Source organism: Bos grunniens, chromosome 6 (genome assembly GCF_055505025.1).
Source record: "Bos grunniens cultivar Pamir isolate PY7600 chromosome 6, Bosgru_T2T1.0, whole genome shotgun sequence".
Taxonomy (NCBI): domain Eukaryota; kingdom Metazoa; phylum Chordata; class Mammalia; order Artiodactyla; family Bovidae; genus Bos; species Bos grunniens.
Window position 1 is genome coordinate 96,731,237 of NC_141170.1, and position 22,805 is coordinate 96,754,041.

Genomic DNA, 22,805 nt, shown 5'->3' on the forward strand with positions numbered 1-22,805 from the left:
GAGTTACTTCTGCTTCATAATCCAAAGGGAAGATCTTATATAACACCTAGCTGTTTAATTAGCTGAATGATAGCCACAATAGAACTTTATTTAAAAAAACAAGCCCATCACACCTATGCAAAGATAACCCATGTTCCCTAACACATTCAATACTATAATTTTGCTCTGAAATGCTATGTAAGACCTGTTATATATAAATGTCATATAAAATGTTAAAGGCATTTTAAGATTTTGATGAAACTGCAAATTGAAAAATCTAAGAAAGTACACACCTCTGTGACTTGCTGTGTAGCTCTTGTTGTGACATGAAGATTCCTGTCTTGTGTAGTAGGATTAACAAGAGCACCAGGGGTCAGGGAGAGCTTCAAAGTTTGGTAGTTTTTAAATAGTTTTTGATTGTTTTCTTTCACTGATTTCAGATCGTGTTCCCATTCTTTGGCTATGGTAGCATTTCTTTCTTCAAACTCTGTTAATTCATTCATTATAGCCTATTGGATTGTAAAAACACCATTATAGCTCTAAAATGAAATGAATTACATAAAAGAAAAAAAGGAAAACACTATGAAAATACTAGTGTTCTACGACAAGGCATATGTTGACACCTATTATTCAGCACACTCCAGAAAAGAACTTTAAAAGAATGTGAACATTCTTTGTGGTTCAAATCAGTTCCTGAAATTTCAAATGACGTTTGGATATTGGTGATGAGAATAAAACAGTAAGGGCTGAAGAGCACCTGTACTGCTTTGCAAGATGATAATCTCACTGTATTGGATCCCGACTAACATACGAAGAAGAATCTGAAGTGTTATGCAGGTTAAAGTTATTATGCACGTTATGACATATACCACATCATACATGAACATTAACTGACATCTAATAGCAGGACATACCCAGTAAACTGAACAAGCTATTTTCATTCTAAACCTCAGTGTTTATACGGAAAATCATTCACTGACTTTTCGTAATGAATCTGAAAACCCTGTACTTCTGTGCAGGGAATAATGATCAATCAATATCTTCTTTTACATCAAAGCCTAACTGGCTCTGAAATTACTCATATCATCCTTTTACTCCTAACTTCTAAGGGATGTGCTTTTTGCTGTCATCATGGATGCCTTATTGGTCTCACCCATATATTTCTGGGTGGCTTTACGGCCAGTTTGTCAGAGTTGGATCCTAACTTAGCTGTGTTCTTGCCAGCATCCTGGATGCTCCATGGCTCTCAACTAGGACCTCACACTACATAGAATTACCCTGCTTCTTTCAGGGTGCTGGAAGAAGCCACATATCCATGCTGGTCCTCATTGCAAGAGTCCCTACTTTCTTTTTTCATTGAAGTTTAATTGATTTACAATGCTGTGTTAGTTTCAGGTGTAGAGAAAAGCGATTCCCTCTATCACTATTCTCTCTTACTTTTTCTTCAGATCTTTCCCCTTACAAGTTATTACAAAATATCGAGTACAGTTCCCTGTGCAGAACAGTAGGAACTTGCTGGAGGAACTCCTACTTTTTGATCACAACTGGGCCTTCAACATTACAAGAACAACACTTAAATATGTGGAGATTACCTTATCCAAACACTGGCTATGCGTTTCTCCATTGACTGTGAACTACTTTTTTTTTTTTTGAAACAACTCATTTACTATTTTGCTAGCCTGGATTATTTAACAGATGGATGAACAATCCAGTCACAGGCAATTATTTTTTTTAGAAACATTATATTTCAATATGATTAAAGTATTGTTTCCAGATGAAGTTAAAGTCTTTGTTTGGAAATAACTACCAAAACACAGAGACATAACACTAATATTAAACGCTGTAACATTAATCCAGGTCCCTCTGCTCCAGTTACTTATGGTGGTTTAGTCACTAAGTTGGGTCTGACTCTTGTGACCCCACGGCCTGTAGCCCACCCGCTCCTCTCTCCATGGGATTTCCCAGGCAAGAATACTGGAGTGGGGTGCCTTTTCCACCGATTTCCTTCTCCACTGGTTACATGCAGTAATAAGCAATGTTCTCATTACTGTGTATTTTTCTAGGTAATGAATATTCTGATTAGTAAAAGGTGAAACAAACTGTCTGAAAGCGATGTTGGTTCTTATGAATCTGTTCCCTAGGGCTGGTCACCTTTGGAACGATGATTACAAACCACGGTGTGAACATCAAAGCTGAAGGATCCGGGCATGTGACAGTGACACTGCCGAGATGAGAAGCATGTGCGGCCTTACTAATGAAGCAGCTGACTAGCTGTCCAGGGGTTTCCTCTAGCTGTTGCCTGTAGCCCTGAAACAGGCTCTGGGCTCACATTGTCGGGGGCTGCTTGGAAAAGAGGCTCAGTTCCTACAGAAGCAGCCCAAAGTGAGAATAGAAAGAGGAAAATGGCAAGAGGATTTTGAGCGTAAAAAATTGATTGTTACACAGCAAGATTTTATCTTCTTGACAAGTATAAATATATCTTTAATTATCCTAAGGAAGATGTTGTGCAGTCAACTTTTTTCACAAAGCACACGCAAATAAATTTTAAGAAAATACTTAAAATTAAATTGTTCTTAGATTTTTTTAAACAAATGAGGTAGAAAAATTAAAGCAGACAAGAAGAAGAAGAATGAGGCAGCACAAGAAAATTACTACTTACCGTTATTTTCTTATGATACAAGTTATTCACTTGACAAATACTATCATTTTCTTCCTGGATGACATTTTTAAGCTTTTCTATATCAAAATGAGCATTCAACCACTCTTCCAGAAACCGAGTCATTTCTTTTCTATTACTTAATACTTGCTGAAATTCAGTCTTTATGCTATGGAAATCACTTTCTGAAAAGTCCTTAAGAATTTCCTGTGAAAAATAAGCATTGAATCACCTGAACATTAGAAAAGTTTTAATCTAAATATCATAAAAAGGGAAAAACACCTTACTGAACTTTATTCTTAATATTTTAAAGTAAATACAATTTTAGTTTAAAACCTTAGTTATTGATAATAAAATTTTGGCAGTACAACCTATGTAACAAAGGCAAGTCTACAAATCCTGCTCAAATTAAAGCCCCTCAAAACTATACATCTGTGACTAATTATCACAATATATGAAGAGTCTCTGGATGTTGCTTTCTGTGCACATAACAGGCTGCACATGGTATTGGAAATTGGATGCTGGCCTCATACTGCTGAGTAGGACACTTCATGTGGAGTTGTAATGAAAATGTTTCTGACTCCCAGTCACAGATCTAGGGAGTTTCAGAAGGCATTTGGAAACTTATTCTGGGGTTCCATGAATTCCCACTTGATGATATTACATCTATTTTTCTATATCTTTGGGGTTCTGAAAGGACGCTACACTATTATCTGGCACTCTTCACACCTCGCCAGCTGTCATTCTGCAACTGATTTTTTATTTTTTGGTAAGTAAAAATGACTCTAAATATATGCAAAGGTACTTTTCAACTTGATAAAAGGCTTGACATCTACTTAAACCCATTTTAAACAAATCATACCTCGATATGTAGATCCATGCTCTGGTTCAATCTGAGGTCTCTTGATTCTCCGGGTGGTACATCATAATCTTGTTGAAGGTGCTGTATTTTCATTAGCAGTTCATTTTGCTTTTCCACTTCATCAATAAAAGCCATTTCATATTTATTGATGGATTCATGTTGTTCTTCCTTTGTCCTTGCAACATAGCTTAGCACATACTTGCAGAGAAACATAAAACAAATTGGGAAATGAAACTTGTACCATGTTTAGATGAAGCTTTAGACCCCTGAGACTATGAGGCAGGATGGCATCTCTTGTTTATCTATGTTCCCTGGTTAAGTGAGGAATGTGGAAAGAGCCATTCTACTCTCAATTTTCTCTTCTCAGCAACTTGGGAGAATAACTTCCAGGCCTCTCTCTAGTTCTATATTTTTGACTTCCTCCTGCAATACACTGCATAGATGTCCTACAATCACCTCAATTTCAATAGGCTTAAAATGTACATGATTACTTTCCCTAGAAACCCATCTATGTCTATTATCCTCTTTTTGGTTAATTATATCATCAACCACCCAGGTTTCCCGGCTAGATACCTGAGATCATTTTCAACATCTTCTGCCTGCCTTGACCGGGTAACAAAAATGGGTATGACATGTCACAAGATTTACTTGTCAAGTGTATTTAGATGTCTGGCTTTAAGATGATAATAATTTGAATATCATATGCTGCATGGATCTCTTTAGTAAGTTCTGGATATCCAATTGCCAGGGTTTGTGGAAGAGTATCAGGGCCTGCAGGGGAATTTACCAAACAGGAAGGCCAGATACCAGTTCTCCACTTCCCTTAACTTCCACCATTCCTTAATCTCTTGTAATTTGGCCTCTTCCTTAACCACTCAACTAAAACCAGTCTGACAGAGGTCACCAGTGAGCTCTATTATCAACAAATTGGGGGGATCTCTTCAGTCCTTATGCCAGCTGACACATCTGCCCTCTTGCCCACTTCATCTTTGGCAGACTCTTTCACTGACTTCAGTGATAGCATTTTTGCTTGGTTCTCTTCCGTCACTTTGACTTTTTCTAACCTTGAACCCATAAGCTGCTCTTTTCTGCTACTGTCTCTTGAAGAATCTGGGTGATGTTACTCACAGATGTTGTGCAATGTATCATCTATATGAATCCCAAATCTTTAGCTTTAGTCCTGACATTTCTCCTGACAAGTCTCAGACTCTCAACTGAATGTTTACTTGGTCTCTCTTCTTAAACACTCTGTCACAGGTATTTCTACCTCAAAACATGTCAAACTGAACACCTAATCTCTTTCCCCTCTTTATTTGTTAATGGTAACACTGTCTACAAACCTGGCTAAACCTGAACCTTGATTCTCATTTTAAACTCCTCTCCCTTACCTCGACCATCAATCACATGGACTACTATCTCGAGCTGTCACAGGTTTGTCCCCTCCATCCCAAGAATCCTTCCCTAGTAGGAGTGTCACTTGTTACAGCTTATCTGGATCCAGTGCAACTGTTTCTGGCCACAAACTCATTTCCTCTTTGTCTATAGGGAAGTATCTAAAATAATAACCTGATCATGCCACTGCCAGCACCTTAAAATAACTATCCAATGGCTCTGCCTCATCTACAAAATGAACTCCAAGCTTTATCGCTTAAGCCTGTCTTCCACTACAGTCTTATCTTCTCTAACTTTTTATCTGGTATGTCATACAATCTAAATATACTTCTATAACAATGTTTATTACCTGTTTATATGTCTGCTTCACTCACTATGAGGTTCTTGAGATGCTATTCACATCTGTCTCCTAAATACCTGGACAGTGTCTAGGTCCACAGGCAAAGCTCAGGTTTTGTTGAATAAACAGGTCCTAGGTGCACTGAGGGTCTTGCACACACTGTTCTTAGACCCATGCAATCTTCAATTTAATAGTGAATATGCTAACTCTCAAAAAGTGAAAAAAGTAAAAGTTTATTGCTAAGCTGTGTCTGACTCTTTGCAACCCCATGGACTGCAGCACGACAGGCCAACTTTCAAGGTAGGACTTACACACGTTAGTAATAGAAATTTACAGCAGTATTTACAAAGATATTACTTAAAAAGATGGTACCTGAAGTTTCATCACGACTCTATGAAATTCCATGGAACACCTCTGGTTTGCAGTGAGAAGTTTCTGGATTTGTTTGGTTTGTGCACATGGAAGTGAGAGGTTTGCTTTTACTCTAATTGAAAGCTCTTTTTGGGTTTCAATTTCCTTCTTCAAGTCAAGAGACAATCTATTTAAACATTCATAGTGATTATCCATCTCTGAGTATCTCTTAAGAAGCTCCTAAAGAAAATTAGAATTTATTCAATGTACTAATTTAACAAGAAATAGTCCCAGCCCTAGAACTGCAACAAAAAGATTTACTACTTCTTGTAGGAGGAAAATAAATTATGATGTTTGTGTTTAAAAAACAAAAGGAAACTTATTATTGATTTTGGATTATAAAAGTTACTGTGGAAATTTTTAAAAAATTAAACAAATATAACAAAGAAAATCAGAAACAATCATTGTTATCATTTGATGCATTTTCTTTTGGTCTTTTGAACATCCATGATTTGAAGGAGCATTTGTTTATATAAAGTCTGAAGGGAAATTTGAGTGAATTCAATCTAGTATGTATTGTAGCTCAAGTCTGAATGCTGTTTTATATTTACAGTGGGCAGTATGAGTGAGCAGATACGTGACCAAGAATCAAACTAATTATTTGTCAATTTGGTGGAGCTTCTTCACACATTTCTATTATTTGCCTAGAGTCTAAGTTTTCTAACCTTTTATCAGAATTTGAGTTTAGATTCCAGCTCTGCCACTCGCTGACTGGGGAAACACTGAGCCATTTTCACCACTATAAAATGAGATTACAATAACTGCCACAGAGTTTTCTAGGGGATCAAATATTAAATGATACCAGAATATATGCAATCTACAAAATATATGGATATTATTTTAAAGGAAGTAAAAATTATATTTGTAAAAATGCTTCTATGCCCAAGTTTTACACTTTGTCAGACTTGATTTCAAATCCTTATTCTACTAATTTATTAGCTATGTGAACTTGGGCAACCACTAAACTTCCTCTGAGCCTCAGTTTGTTTATAAATGGAACAGTGAAACCTATCTCATGAGGTAAGTACAGTGCCTGCATATGGAAGACAGTGAGTCTGGGCCCATAAATACAAATGATGAAAGTCCAGGCAGCTGAGCCCTTGGTGAGAGTACAGGTGGAGGAACATCAAGTTGCTACAATCATGTAATAAACAACATGTTCAGGGTGTTAAATTATGGAAGGGGCTGCTGACCACAATGAATTTTTTTTTAAATAATTCAAGGAAAAGCTAGATAGATGTTCATTAATCTGTGGGTGTTGCAGGGGGGATGCTGCCTTTAGTCTTAGAATGAATCATATTATGGCATGGAGCAGCACTATATGCCATTCATTGTACTTTTAAAAAAGGCATTCTCAATGCTGATTTCTGTCGGGAACTGCTAAGAGATATAGCCATAAGCAACACAAACAGTTTTTAGGGACTGCATTTTAACAGGGGTGACAAGAGTCCTGTTGGCTTTACCCTTAGTATATATTCAGAATCCAACACTTTCTCAGCACTTCCACTGCTCCCTCTTTGGGCTGAGCCACTATCACCTTTGCCTGGATTACTGGAATTAGTTTTTCCATTGTCCTCCCGCTTCCACTCATTTTCAACCTAACAGAGCCATTTCTTTAAAATCTAAGTCAGATCATGTCTCTCTCAAGAGATCTCCATCTTAATCAGAGTAAGCCGGCAGTCCGCTGGAAGCCCCACAGCCTGCCTCTTCCTCATTAACTCCAGACCTCACTTCTAACTGGCTGTCCTCCTTCCTGAAGACCTTGGAACCCACCAAGCAACCTTTGTACCTGCTGTTCCCTCCGCTTACACTGCTCTTTCCCTGGATACAGGCCTGTGTGGCTTGATCCTTTACCTCTTTCAGGCATTTGCTCAAATACCACCTTTCCAGTGAAGCCTGATGATCACAAACTCCTCTGTTTTGTGCGTGTGGTGTATGCGTGTATCTATGTATACATGTACATACTAGTGCTAGATTATAAAGTTTAGAAAAGTATTGAGCATTATCTATTCAATCCACATTAGACCTCTGGAAGCGTACAAATATTCATTTGTAACTTTAACAGGAGAACACTTACTTTTATCCTACAGCACTTTTCTCTCAGGCTTCCTATCAGGTGTTGGTTTCCATCACATAGTAACCTTTTTTCATATTTTACCTCTTGGTGGTTCTGTTGATCCTGCTTTGATAGAAAGAAATCAGCAAGACTTCAGCTGTAACTATATTCACATATGTCTAATCATATACTTTGACTACATTTTAATATCTTTTCTATAATAGAATTAAACATAACACATCTAACTTAAAGTAGTCTTAAAAATACTCAGAAAATAAATAACAGTATCAGTAAGTCTTGAGTGACCTCAAGTCATCGCTAAAAGTGGCAAAACCACATAATTTTGGAAGATAGGAACTGTTCCTTTACTACTTATAGTTGAAAATTGGATTTTAGATATATTTCCTGGTTCCTACTCTTCCAAATTTCTGCCTTAGAATCACTGCTGCCAACTCGATATGCAAGCAAAACCAAGTATATAACTTATGGTGCTCTAAGTCCTACTGATATATTCTTTCCAGAACCTTGGAACAGAAAATTCATACCCTGTTTATATTTTGTATTTCTGATTAAAAGTGCAAAATAAAATATTGTTCAATAAATATTTATTGAATACATTTCGTCTCTTTATAAATTTAGTTAGGGCCCACTAAAGATGATTTCCAAGTGTCTGATATTTCTACTGAGATTACAAATGATATTACTTTCCACTATTTCTTTACTAGAAGATAATGATGAACATGAAAATGAAATATGAGAATAAAAAAGATTTTTTATAGATTTTATACAATTTCTTATTCATCTGAATTTTATAGAGTGACTCAGGTTCTTTAACATATGTGAATATTTATAAATACATATTACAAGAACTTCCTTATTTATACTTGTCTTTTTTCCTTCAAAACTCACTAACAAGAGCCTATGTTTAAAACTCTACCAGGCAGAAGCACAGAAATGAGATATTTAATCTTTTATAAATCCTTCAAATATTTAATCTTTTATAATCCTTCAAATATTTCTCCACTGAGAATAATGCGATTACTTGGCTTAGAAATCCTTTAAAAAACTACAGTGAAGGAAATAGTCTGCTTTATTTAACATTTTTTGTTTTTTTTTTTAAAACTAGAGAATTAAAAACGTATTTTCTGCAAAACAAAAACACTAATTTGAAAAGATACATGTACCCCAATGTTCACAGCAGCACTATTTACAATAGCCAAGATGCTGAAGCAACCCAGATATCTATCAACAGATGAATAGATGAAGATGTGGAACATGTACACAATGGAATATTACTCAGCCACAAAAAAGGAACTACAATTTGCCATTTACAAAAAACATGGATGGACTTGGAGGGTATTATGCCAAGTAAAATAAGCCTGATAAAGACAAATATTGTATGATATCACTTACATGTGGAATCTAAAAAATATAACAAACTAATGAATTTAACAAAAAAGAAGCAAACTCACAAATATAGAGAACAAACTAGTGGTTACCAGAGGGGAGAGAGAAAGGGAAAGAGACAATACCAGGCTAAGGGATTAAGAAGTACAAACTATTACGTATAAAATTAGCTACCCAGAAATACTGTGCAGTATGGAGAACAGATAATATTCTACAGTAACTATAAATGGAGTATACTCTTTAAAAATTGTGGATCACTATACTGTATATTACAACATATAATACTGTATATATAGTATACTTCTATTTTAAAAAGTTCGTAACAACAAAAAATGTGGTATTTCCTGAATAATATTTTGGCTTCTTTTTAAAACTGCGTTTTCTATTTGTGTGAAAACTATAGTTAAGTTTCCTTCATTATCCTTTACTGTTTGTAGACATAAATACACAACAAAATATTGTCATGCTTTCCAAAAAAAGCTTGATTCTCATAGTTACTAGATAGGGAATGATTCTGAACTCACTCTAGCTATCAGGTCTCTTAATTTTTCTCTGCATTGGTCCCTTTCCATTTTGAGAGACTCTTTTATCTGTCTCAGCTCATCTCTTTCTTTAGCTACAATTCTTATTTCTTCAAGGCTTTCATAAAGTTTCTTAGTCAAATGCAAATTATCCATTTCCACACTTTGCATAGATAAACTTTGGGCCTCAAACTGCTTCTTCAATTGTTTCATTTCATTCACTTTTTTATGAGTTTTACTGACATCTTCTTTCATTTTAAGAAGTTGAAGCTCTTTTCTTTGAAGTTCTTGTATCTTGACATAATTATAAAACAAGTTAGAATACAAACAGAATTCCTTAAAGAAAGTAAAAGAGTGTCTATTTATGGTATACATACGTATATATTTATACAGACATATCTGTACCTATGTCCTTTCTCATTTCATAAATAATTTTGGACAGTTATTCCCCCAGAGTTAGGGGCTTCCCAGGTGGTGCTAGTGGTAAGGAATGCGCCTGCCAAGGCTGGAGACATAGAGACACAGGGTCCAATCCCTGTATCAGGAAGACCCCCTGGAGAAGGGAATGGCAACCCACTCCAGTATTCTTGCCTGGGAATCCCGTGGACAGGCTACAGTCCATGGGGTCGCAAAAAGCTGGACACGACTGAAGTGACTTAGCATGCACATGTTCCCTCAAAGAACAAAACAACACATACCTTTTTCTGAAATTCATCTTTTGATTTATTTAAGTCCTTTTGAATATTTGAAACCTGAAACGTCTTTTCTGAAACTCTCTCTCTCAATTTATCAATAGTTTCTTGGTGTTCTTTCAAACGGATATGAGCAATTTTTAGTTGTTCTTGTGTTTCCAGTTCCTTTGTTATCAGAAGAAATTGAGAAATATGACCTAAGGCAGATTACCTTTTCTTAACAATGAACTAGCTAAACCAAATCTTAAAAAATACATATTCATAGTTAGAAATAACCAACATGCCACTGCCAAATTAGAATAGTTCAGAAGGACATACAGTCTAAGGCCCTGACCCTAGCCCCACCCATCCCAGTCCTGTAACATGCTCAACTCGGCCACTTATTTTCCACATTTCGTACCATCTGGATATTTTTCTAAGTCAGTATCATGTAAAGAGTGTCCTATTCTTATGCTTAGTTTTCCACTATACAGACGAACCCCACTTATCCAGTGCCTTACTGACAGACACTTGGATTGTTTCTGATTTTGTTCATCACATATGGTGCTGCAGTGAATGCGGTTGTATTTCTGCCCGTATATGTGGATATACTGGTAGGATAAATTCCTACAAGTGAAACTGCTGTAGCAAATGTCTCTGTTGATAGATTTTTAAAATACTATTGTCAAACTGTCTCCCTGAAAGGTTATAACATTTAAATTTTCATGAATAGCATCAATTATTTTCAAACTTCTTAGAATAAAAACAGGTATTTGGCAGGAAGGAGGAGGACAACTCACTCTAGCTGTGCTTCCTTGCAGGTCGGCCTTGAGTAGGTCTCTCTCCAGTTTGAGGGTCTCTTCCAGTCCCCTTAGGTTATCTCTTTCTTTCATTACAGATTTCATTTCTTCAAGGTTTTCATGAAGCTTCTGAGCCAAGTTTAAGTTCTCCATTTCTATTTTATTCATAGTTAAACTCTGGCACTTAAATTCGTTCTTCAGTTGCTCAATGTCACACATTTTTTTCTTGGTCTCACTAATTTCTTCTTTTAACTTAAAAAGTCTCTGTTCATTTGCTTTCAGTTCTTGGACCTTAAGATAATCATGTTAGGATTAATTGGAAATTTTTTAGGGAAGGATTAAGAATAGTTTCTAAACTGATTAAGACAATAGTTATCCCATTTTACTCATTAATGTGCTGTATAATTTCATACAGGATTTAGTGTCTTTTGTGATATAATATACATGACTACATATAATCTTACATGTATACAGCTCAGCTATACTCAACATATGCAGACAGCTATATAACTAAAACTCAGATCAAAATATAGAACACTTACTTTACCTGTGTGCTCTTCCTAGAACAAATCACTATTTTGACCTTTTTCATCCCAGATCAGTTTGTCTGCTTTTTAAAAAATTTTATTTGTTGTCTTTTAAATATTTTATATTGGAGTAAAACTGATTAACAATGTTCTGACAGTTTCAGGTAGACAGCAAAGGGACTCAGCCACACATAAACATGTATCCATGCTCCCCGAAACTCCCCTCCCGTCCAGGCTGCCACATAACACTGAGCAGAGTTCCCTGTGCTATACAATAAGAACTTGTTGGTTATCCATTTAAAATACAGCAGTGTATACCTGTGGCAGATTCATGTTGATGTATGGCAAAACCAATACAATATTGTAAAGTAATTAACCTCCAATTAAAATAAATAAAAATAAAATAAAATAAAATATAGCAGTGTGCACAAGTCCATCCCAAACTCCCTAACTATCCTTTCCCCTCACTCTTACCCTGTGGCAAACATAAGCTCGTTTGCCTACTTTTAAACTTACGCATCACAATGTAAATATCGATTCTCCTGTTGATAGGCATATGGGTTGCTTTCAGTTCTTCACAATTATGATTGCAGCTACTGTGAGCACTCCTGTATGTCTTTATGTGGAAGAATGCATCTTTTTCCTTAGGTACATACCCAAGGAGAGAAAATTCTGGGCCACAAGCAGGTATATGGGTCAGGGTTAGTAGAAACTACCAAGCTGCTTTCTAATGTGGCTGAAGTGTTTTATATCCCTCAAGGATTTTAGGTATTACTTTTTATTCTAGGAATATATCGGGTATTCGAACATATAAGCCCCATGACCCCCTCAATACCTTTTCTTGTAATTTAGCATCTGAATTTTCTAAATCCATTTGCATATTTGATATTTCTTCTGCCCTCTCAGAGACAATCCCTCTGAGTTTATCAATAATTTCCTGGTCCTCCTTCAGATGCAAGTGAGCTATTCTTAGTTCTTCTTGTTTTTCCAGATCCTTAATAGGAAAAAAAAAAAACACAAAAAACAACATAGCTTAGTGTTAACTACTTTCTTTTTAATGAAAGCGATATTTTCTTAGTAAAAATGATAAATTTCTTATTTCTTCCTCCACATCTTTGAGGTTGTTAGAAAACTGTAGGTTTTCCCTTCCCCTGGCCTCACCTCCCCACAGTGTACTCACATTTTTCAGAGGCGAGCATGCTATACATGTGCTCTTCTACAACCTGCTTTTCCCCCTAAGGTTTACTTTGGGCTTTCATATTAGAACATTCAAATCTATTTCGTTTTTTAGGGGTTGCATATATACTGTATGCGCACACTCAGTCGCTCAGCCGTGTCCAACTCTTTGCGATCCCATGGACTGTAGCCCAGCAGGTCTTCTGTCTATGGGATTTCCCAGGCAAGAATACTGGACTGGGTTGCCATTTCCTCCTCCAGGGGATCTTCCCAACTCAGGCATTGAACCTGTATCTCCAGCATCTCCTGCATTGGCAGTGGATTCTTTTCCCACTGTGCTACCTGGACATGTGCTCAGTCGTGGCCCACTCTCTGTACCCATGGACTGTAGCCCACCAGGCTCCTCTGTCCATGGGATTTTTCAAGCAAGAATACTGGAGTGGGTTGCCATTTCCTTCTCCACCCCTGGGACATATTGCATATATTTATTCGGTTTCCTTGTGATGCACATTTAGGTTATTTCCTATCTTTTTTAAAATCACAAATTGCTGTAACGAACAACTTTATGGTATGTATGCTTATATGTTTGTGTTATGAATACACACACACGCACACATATTTGCTTTTTCTTTATCTTAACAATTGAGCAAATGTACATGTAGGGTAAAGCCCATAAAGAAAATGCTGGTTACAGAATTTAAAATTTTCAAAAATAATACCAAATTACCTGCCTAAAAGGTGGTATCCTGTTAACTCTCACCAAAAGTACCACTCATTTCAAAGAAGGGTTCACTGATATAAGGAAAACATCATATTAAATTGCTGGCAAGAGGAATGAGTGTAACTTACTTTAGCTTTTGTTTCTCTGAGGCTTTCCCTGAGTTGATCTCGCTCCATTTTGAGGGTTCCCTCCATTCTTCTTAGGTCATCTCTTTCCTCAGTAACAGATTTTATTTCTTCAACATTTTCATGGAGTTTCTGAGTCAGCCTTAACTTCTCTGTTTCTATGCTTTCCAGGATTGAATTCTGAGTCTCTAATTGCTTCTTCAATTGCTCTGTTTGATACATATTTTCCCTGAGATCATTTTTCACCTTAAGAAGTTGATGTTCTTTCTCCTGAAGTTCTTGGACCTTGAGATAATCAAACAGTAAGTTAGGATATAGACAGATACAGAGAGAAAGTTAAAAAATAGTTTCTAAATTAAATAGGAAAATCTCTACTTATCTTCAATATTTGACAACTCATACCCTGTTTTATAACACAAAAGACCTGATTCAAACTCTCAGTTACTTAGATATTATAAGAAATACCTGTGCTTTTAAGGCCGTATTTGTGTTTTCTAAATTCATTTGGATATTTGATATTTCATCTGTTTTCCCTGAAACAATTCCTCTGAGTTTATCGATAGTTTCTTTGTGCTCTTTCAGATTCATCTGGGCAATTCTTAGTTCCTCTTGTCTTTCCAGGTCCTTTATTATTAGAGAAAGAAAAATAATACATTCAGAATAATACAATTCAACAATATGTAGGAAAGGCATAGGGTAAGAAGTAAAAATTTCCCCTTCCTCCTTGGGCCTCTCAGTTCTCATCCTCTGAAAGTAACTTCTGGATGTCAGTATATTCTAAATACTCCTTTTTCCCATCGGAAACTTTTTAATCAGCTCTATCTCATTTTTTACCTATGTGCTGGTATTCCATGGTCTGAATGTGCTATATTTTTGTTCAACCAGTCTAATGGACAGTGAGGATTTTCCTATTGGTGAGGGGGGTTGCTTAATTTTGTTATTGCAACTTGCTGCAATGAATATCTGTCTATAAACATCTTTGCACAAGTATGCTAATGTGTGCAGATAAACAGCAATAACTGGATTTTGGGGGTTACTGCAAACAACAGTCTGTATAGTCAAAGCTATGTTTTTTCCAGTAGTCATGTATGGATATGAGAATTGGACCATAAAGAAGGCTGAATGCAGAAGAATTGATGCTTTTGAACTGTGGTGTTGGAGAAAACTCTTGAGAGTCCCTCAGACAGCAAGGAGATCAAGACTAGTCAATCCTAAAGGAAATCAACCCTGAATATTCACTGAAAGGACTGATGCTGAAGCTGAAGCTCCAATACTTTGGCCATGTGATTTGAAGAGCCAACTCACTGGAAAAGACCCCGATGCTGGGCAAGATAGAAGGCAGGAGAAGGGAATGATAGAGGATGAGATGGTAAGATGGCATTATCAACTCAATGGACATGAGTTTGAACAAGCTCCGGGAGACGGTGAAAGACAGGGAAGCCTGGCATGTTGCAGTCCATGGGGTCGCAAGGAGTCAGACTGAACAACCACCACCACCACATATCCATCCCTCCAGTTTTCCCCAACGGTTGGACCATTTTTACATCTCCACCAACTCTATCAATCACAGTTCTTTTAGGACACGATTTCATATTTACAAGTTGGGTGAAAGATGGTAACTCACTCTACTCATTGTTTCCCTTAGGTTTTCCTTGAGCTGGTCTATCTCTACTTTGAGAGTCTCCTCCATATTCCTAAGGTCATCTCTTTCTTTTGTAACAGATCTTATTTCTGCAATATTTTCATTGAGTCTCTGAGTTAACTTGATGTTCTCCCATTCTGTATTTTCTAGAGTTGACTTTTGGGCCTCAAGTTGCTTCTTCAAGTTTTCCATTTCACATATTTTTTCCCAAGTCTCACTGACATCTTTCATCTCAAGAAGTTGATGTTCTTCTTCCTGAAGTTCTTGAATCTGTGAAAATTATAAAGCAAGTTAGGACATAGGCAGAAAATATTAGGAAAAACAACTGTTTCTAAAATTATGCCAATCATCTTCATATTTTAGTTTAACGTATGTATTATTTTCTTCCTTAAGGGATATGAAGAACACAATAATAGGATGTCATTTTCTAAACAATATGAGACCTACATTTGCCTGTCAGTATCTGAATTCTCTAAACCTCTCTGGATATTTGTTCCCTGATCTGTCTTCTCTGAACTATTCCATGCATTAATGGTTTCCTGGTACTCCTTCAGAAGGATATAAGTAGCTTTTAGTTCTGCTTTGATTTTCTGTTCCTTTATGATTCGAGGAAAATTAATCTAACTTAATAGTGAACATCATCATTATCACCTTAACACTACTTTTATAACCAAAAAACATCAAAAGAGGGAAACCTACATCAGCTACAATTTCTTTAGTGTTTTCTTTGAGTTGGTCTGTTTCCTTTTGAAGGGCCTCCTGTACCCTTTCCAGTTCATCTTCTTCCTTAATTATGGTTTTTAATTCTTCTTGACTTCCTTGAAGTTTTTCAGTCAACTTGAGCCTCTCACTTTCTTTTCTTTGTAGTGATGAGTCTTTGGCTTTGAGGTGTTCCTTTAACTGTTCCAGTTCACTCATTTTTTCCTGAGTCTCACTGATTTCTTTGACAGTAATAAACTGTTTCTCATAAAGCTCTTGAGTCTAAAAAAGAAAAAGCCAAAAATATACTTGCACACAAACACACATAAAAATGTGCTTATATATGTATATGTATATATATTTTTTTTAAGGAAAAAAATTTAGGATGCTTTCTAAAACAATTTAGTAAGTAAACAGTAGTCTTTGTAATCTAGTTAGCTACCTCCCTTAAATTTGCTTCCCCTGTTCCTTTACTCCCATTTTACCTTTTTCTGTAATTTATCATTTGTGGTTTCTAATTCCTGTTGAATATGTGATATTTCAGTTTCTCTCTTTGATAGATCCACTCTCAGTTTACCGATAATTTCCTCTTGTTCTTTTAGGTGACAGTGAGCAACTTTAAGTTTCTCTTCAGTTTCTAGTTGCTTTATTATTAAAGGAAATTGCAAGAAAATTTGAAAACATTATAATCATTACATGGTGACGAATTCCTTTTCCCCAAAGGTTTAGTTTTTACCAACATATTTGCTTACAGAATATTAACACACACACACACATGAAAATGAATGACACATACTTTAGCTGTCATTTCTCTTAAGTTTTCTTGGAGTTGGCTCTTTTCAGATTGAAGAAATTCCTGTAGCCTCTGAAGGTCAGCTCTCTCCTTAGCTACAGCTTTCACTTCATCATGACTTTCTTGAAGTCTTTCAGACAATTCGAGCTTTTCCATTTCTAGCTTTAGTAGTGCTGCGTCTTTGAATGGCTCTTTCAATTGCTCCATCTCATTCATTAATTTCTTAGTCTCACTGTCCTTTTCTTTCATATCGAAGGACTGTTCTTGTTTGTCTTGAGATGTTTGGATCTAAAGAGAATCATAAAATGATACAGTTGATACCCAGAGATACTTTACTTCATTTTTGGGGAAAAGAAACAAGGATGCTTTCTAAAACAATTAAATCAGGGATTTAACGGCTCATTTCCAGAACAGTATTTCCTCTCACCCACTCTTCCATTATTCAGATATTTAACACATTTATTGAATATTCACTGTGTTGTCAGTATCCTATAATATTAGAAGTTGGAGATGAAATGGTAAATGAGACTTTACATGATCGGCCTTTTTGAGACTTACACATTTTAGAAGGAAAAATACATATTATATCAAATCTTAACCAAACAGAGGTGGTGGGTTATTTCAGGGTACCAGTGGCAAACCTAATCTATTCTGAGTGATTAGGAAGGGCTTCCTGGGGGATGGAAAGCTTCAGTTGAGATCTAAAGGCTGAGAGCAGTTGTTAGGCAAAGAGGAGTATGGAAATACTACAGGAAGGAAGACCAGACCATCTGAAAGCTGTGCGACGTGGAAGAGCAATAGACTATAGAGTTGCCTGAGCACAATGAACAGGAGGAAGAGTAGATGAAACAGGGGTAGAAACCAGCAAGGTCTGGGATCCAGGATCATGTGAAATACAGACACTAGTCTGTATTTCAAGAGCAATAATAAGCTATTAAAAAGTTTTAAGGAGAAACACCACCTTGGCACAGAATGGGGAATGAATTACAGAAGTATGAAATGAATGGAGAGACCAGTTAGGAGGCTATTGCAGGAAAGCCAGAGAGAAATAATCCTGGCTTGGATTAGAGTATTGGTAAAGTGTACTTTGGATGTAAACTGGAGAAGAAAATTATGACAGAATATGGAGAAGAGTGGGAGGATTTCACACATAGGCACATGCCTTAAAATCGACAAGGTTTTGATTCTTGGATTATAGAGGGAGTGGGGAGGAAGGGATAGTAGTAGGGTTGATTCTCAGATTTCTGACTGGATTGGTGAGGGAAATGGTAATGCCTATGGGATGCTGGAGAAATAAGTTTAAACACAGAAAGAAAACAGTGTTTTTGACTTCATCCTTTCCTGTAATTTAACACTGCTTTTTCTAAATCATTTTCAATACTTAAGAAAACAAGTCTCTTCCCTGAAACATTTTCCTTCATTATCCATAGTTTCTTAGTATTTATGAGCAGTTTTTAGTTGTTCTATTTCCAATCACTTCGTAATTAAGAGACACTTAAAGAAAACTGGTAGGAATATTATAACTATGAATGCTCTCTTTCTCACTTATAAAATATAAAACACTTATTAAATGGGAGGAAAGGATGAGACATACTTTAGCCAGAGTTTCTCTCATCTCTTCAGTTGGTCACATTCAATCTAAAGTGCTTCTATTGTCATTTTAATATTCTCTGTTTCCTTAGTGAGAGATTTTATTTCCTTGTGACTTTCTTGAAGTTTTGCAGCCATCCTGAGACTTTCCATTTCTATTCTTGCTAGTGTTGTTGAATCTTTGGTTTGGATTGTTCTTTCAACAGCTCTGGTTCATCTATTGCTTCCTGAGTAGCAGTGATTTCTTTCACATTAGGAAGTAGCTCCCGTTCCTCATGAAGCACTGGGATCTTGCGATATTCATATAATACTAAGGGTACTATCTAGACATTGTTGTCATAATTTTTAAAGGGAAAAGATGAGGATATTCTCCATAGCAACGGAAGTGATTTTAAACCTTCATGGCCTACTGCGGACCACAATCTCCTATTTACTCACTTTCCCTTGATTCCTACTCAAACTATTCATGACTGCTAGTCATATTCTGTCATAATTTTCTTTCTTCTCCAGTTTATACCCAAAGTACACTTTACCAATAAATTATTAATCCAATCAGCTGCATGCTTAATTTCTATCAGTTCAATTCAGTTGCTCAGTCACGTCCAACTCTTTGCAACCCCATGGACTGTAGCATGCCAGGCCTCCCTGTCCATCACCAACTCCTGGAGCTTGCCCAAACTCATGTCCATGAGTTGGTGATGCCATCCAACCATCTCATCCTCTGTCGTTCCCTTCTCTTCCTGCCTTCAATCTTTCCCAGCATCAGGGTCTTTTCAAATGAGTCACTTCTTTGCATCAGGTGGCCAAAGTATTGGAGTTTCAGCTTCAGCATCAGTCCTCCCAAAGAATATTCAGGACTGATTTCCTTTAGGATGGACTGGTTAGATCTCCTTGCAGTCCAAGGGACTCTTAAGAGTCTTCTCCAACACCACAGTTTAAAAGCATCAATTCTTCAGTGCTCAGCTTTCTTTATAGTTCAACTCTCATATCCATAAATGGCTACTGGAAAAACCATAGCTTTGACTAGATGGACCTTTGTTGGCAATGTAATGTCTCAGCTTTTTATTATGCTGTCTAGGTTGGTCATAGCTTTTCTTCCAAGCAGTAAGCGTCTTTTAATTTCATGGCTGCAGTCACCATCTGCAGTGATTCTGGATTCATTTCTATACTAGTTCTGATTCATTGCTCTACTAGTTCCATTTCACTGATTCATTTCTATATTAGTTCTCAAATACAACCGGAGAAAATTCAGAGCTGAGCAGATTATATCCCAATAAATGAATGGCCCCATTCTCAGATTAATTTTAATGCTACTTAACAAATTTTTTATGTGTAAAGATTGATTTCCTCTTTCCATGATCACTAATGTTACTGTCATATTTCTGCATTTATCAAATTGGAATTGAGAATGTTTTTTATATGCTCATATTGGGGAAAAAGAGCAATGTCTTATTCATATCCACAGTCTCAATACTGAGCACACAACAAGCTTTTAACATAGGTTGGTCTAGTGTATGTTTCATTCTCTCCATAGCATTTGTTATTATCGTAAATTATCCTATTCATTTGATTGCTTATTTGTTGATAATCTCTTTCCACTACAAAATAAGTTCTATGACTGCAGAGGATCTGTCCACCTTGTTCCCACTTTATTTCTATAATCCAGGACTGTACCCGATACATTAAAAACTCAACAAATATTACTCAATAAATGAATTAATTATAACCCATTCACTACCTATCTTTCCTTCAAAGGAGAAAGAAAAGGGAAAGAAAAAGAAAGGATGGAAAGAAGGAAGGACAAACCTTTTCTTGCAGTTCAGTTCCGGATTTTTCTAAGTTCTTCTGAATATTTACTATCTGAGCTGTCTTCTCAGAAATGGTTCTTCTGAGTTCTTCAATAGTCTCTTGGTGTTCCTGTAGATGCAGGTGGGCCATCTGTAGTTCTTCTTTTGTTTCTAGACCCTTTATTAGCAAGTGAAATTTAAAGAATAATTGTAAGAACATCATCCACCACTGCCTCCCCCTTTCCAATCGACTCAGTCTTTAAAGAAACATTTAATAGATGAAAGAAAAGGCCGTGACTTACTGTAGCTTCAATCTCTCTTATGTGTTCTTTAAGCTTATTTCTCTCTACTTCAGATGATTCCTGTAATTTCTTTAGATCATTTCTTTCTTTGGTTATGAATTTCATTTCCTCACAATTTTCATGAAGTTTCTGAGCTAACTCTATCTTCTCAATTTTTATACATTCCAATGTTAATTCTTGGTTCTTTAGTTTATTCTTTAAGTTTTCCATTTCATTCATCTTTTTCTGCATCTCACTCATCTCTTCTTGTGCACTAAGCAGTTGCTGCTGTTTTTCTTGCAGTTGTTGGCTCTTAAGAAATACAGTTTTTATAATTACTATTTTGTCTATACTCTCTTAAAATTCTTATGTAAAATCTACTTTGCAAACTGAAATAATCATGATCACAGCCTTGCCGACTACTCCAAAATAAGCAGACAAGGGGCATTAAAAGTAAAATAGCCTTCTAGGTACAATGTCTAGTGGGTCAAATAGCATCCCACACCAAATTCAAGTCTACCCAGACCCCGAGTACCTGATCTTCTTTGAAAACAGGGTTTCTGTGGATGTGATCAGTTAAGGACTGAGAAGGAATCCTCCTAGATTAAGGTCGGCCCTAAATCCTAAATTTTGTCCTTATAAGAGACAAGAGGACACACAGAGAAGATGGAGGCAGAGACTGGAGAGATGTAGCTATAAGCCAAGAAACACCAGCATGAGCTGGGAGTCAAGGACAGGAAAAGGGATTAAAGGATTCTTCCCTAGAGCCTTCGGAGGGAGCCTGGTCCCGCCAACACTGTGATTGTGAACTTCTAAGATGCAGAACTGTGAAAGAATAAATTCTTGTTGTTTTAAGCCATCAAGTTTATGGTAATTTGATACAAAAGCCCTAGGAAACTAATATAGTGCCACTAGGTTAATCAAGGAAGAATGTGAAAATGAGAAAAACTAAAAAACAAAAGAGATTAATTAAATATGCAGACATCACTGTGCCAAATAACTGTAATGCCACGTCTCTTAAGAACTTGAATAATTTACTTCCATTTCTAGTGAGGGCCATATGAAGTGGCCCAAACAAACAAAGAAGCATTAACTTTTACATAAGCTCAATGATTTCCCTCCTTTAGGAGGAATATGAAATAGAAATTAGGTTTTAACATATTCAATTAGGTTATAGTAAAAGGGATGAGAATTAAGAGAATCCATATTAGGAAAAAATATACAGAAGCACAATGGAAATCACTATACATTATCTATAATGAATGTGATACTGCTTCTAGAATATACAGAAAGATCTCAGTGGGTGCATTTTAGAATTACTCGGGGAATATAATCATTACGAGAGTCTTAGACTTTTCTACAAATTTTACAATAGCATCTTATTGACAATATCTAAGTGATAATACAGTCATCCCTTGTTACCCACGGAAGAGTAGTTCCAGGACCTCTGCAGTTATCAAAATCCATGAACGCTCAAGTCCCTTTTATAAAATGATAACTATTTGTATATAACCTAAACACATCCTCTCATATACTTTAACTCATCTCTAGATTACATATGGTACTGAATACAATATAAATGCTATGTAAATAGTTGCCCAAGTGTGGCAATTCTGGGTTTCAGTTTTTGGAACTTTCTGTATTTTTCCTCTGAATATTTCTGACCTGTGGCTAGTTGAATCCATGGATGCAGAACCTGCAGATACAGAGGGCTGACTGTAGAGATGAATCTCACATTTCAGAGCATGACTAATGCATCCCTACAAGGGCAGAATCTTTGTTTTGTTGACCAATGTATCTCAAGAGCCCAGAAGAGTGCCTGGCTACAGCAGTGCTCAATAAGCACTTGATGAATGAATATATCAAATGACTTGTTTAGAAAAATGAAGGCCTTCCCCCATCTAAAGACTCCGGAATAATATAATCGTCACAAAGGATGTTGGTTAACATCTCAGTAGGAGTTGAAACTGTCCAAAATATTGTCCATTAAGATCTGTTCATCTGAGAGGTTATTTCAATTTAGGTTTGCTGGAAAGTACAAATTTTAGTCAGGAAAAATGACCAGGAAGATAACTTTAAAAAGTCACCTTTTCCTTTAGCTTTTCTTGAACTTCTGATAGTTTTTCACAGGTCCTAGAAAGCTCTTCTTCTTTCTTAATGGTATGGTTCTTTTCTTGTGCAACAATATCCTGTTGTTTTTTAAGTTCGTTTCCAAGAAATCTTAATTCTTCCTGGTTTTCAATGGTCTAGAATTTTTTTTAAAAAGTTGAGATCAAAATAGTACTAACTTACATTTAAGAAATCAGGTAAAAAGCAGAATTTACTTTAGCCAAAAAATGAAGAGATCATGACAAAGTATATTGGAAAAG

The 22,805-nt window shown here is 36.3% G+C and overlaps 1 protein-coding gene across 13 annotated transcripts in view; it reads right to left on the reverse strand.

Moving 5' to 3' along the window:
• CENPE (centromere protein E) overlaps positions 1-22,805 on the reverse strand; it is an 81,727-nt gene that overhangs the window by 13,831 nt on the left and 45,091 nt on the right. For 4 of the 13 annotated variants that reach the window (XM_086406867.1, XM_086406859.1, XM_086406865.1 and 1 more), the window contains 17 exons: positions 22,524-22,682; positions 20,458-20,748; positions 20,175-20,333; positions 16,782-17,066; positions 16,471-16,629; positions 15,986-16,267; positions 15,269-15,556; positions 14,110-14,268; positions 13,648-13,929; positions 12,458-12,616; positions 11,096-11,386; positions 10,323-10,481; positions 7,718-7,822; positions 5,602-5,820; positions 3,498-3,695; positions 2,639-2,842; positions 273-488 (listed from right to left, as the gene is read on the reverse strand). In XM_086406867.1, coding sequence (XP_086262993.1) covers positions 273-488; positions 2,639-2,842; positions 3,498-3,695; positions 5,602-5,820; positions 7,718-7,822; positions 10,323-10,481; positions 11,096-11,386; positions 12,458-12,616; positions 13,648-13,929; positions 14,110-14,268; positions 15,269-15,556; positions 15,986-16,267; positions 16,471-16,629; positions 16,782-17,066; positions 20,175-20,333; positions 20,458-20,748; positions 22,524-22,682 — 3,615 coding nt within the window. Of the gene's footprint in view, positions 1-272; positions 489-2,638; positions 2,843-3,497; positions 3,696-5,601; positions 5,821-7,717; positions 7,823-9,627; positions 9,919-10,322; positions 10,482-11,095; positions 11,387-12,457; positions 12,617-13,647; positions 13,930-14,109; positions 14,269-15,268; positions 15,557-15,985; positions 16,268-16,470; positions 16,630-16,781; positions 17,067-20,174; positions 20,334-20,457; positions 20,749-22,523; positions 22,683-22,805 lie in introns of all 13 variants that reach the window. The other 9 variants (XM_086406868.1, XM_086406864.1, XM_086406861.1 and 6 more) reach the window with 6 other exon arrangements.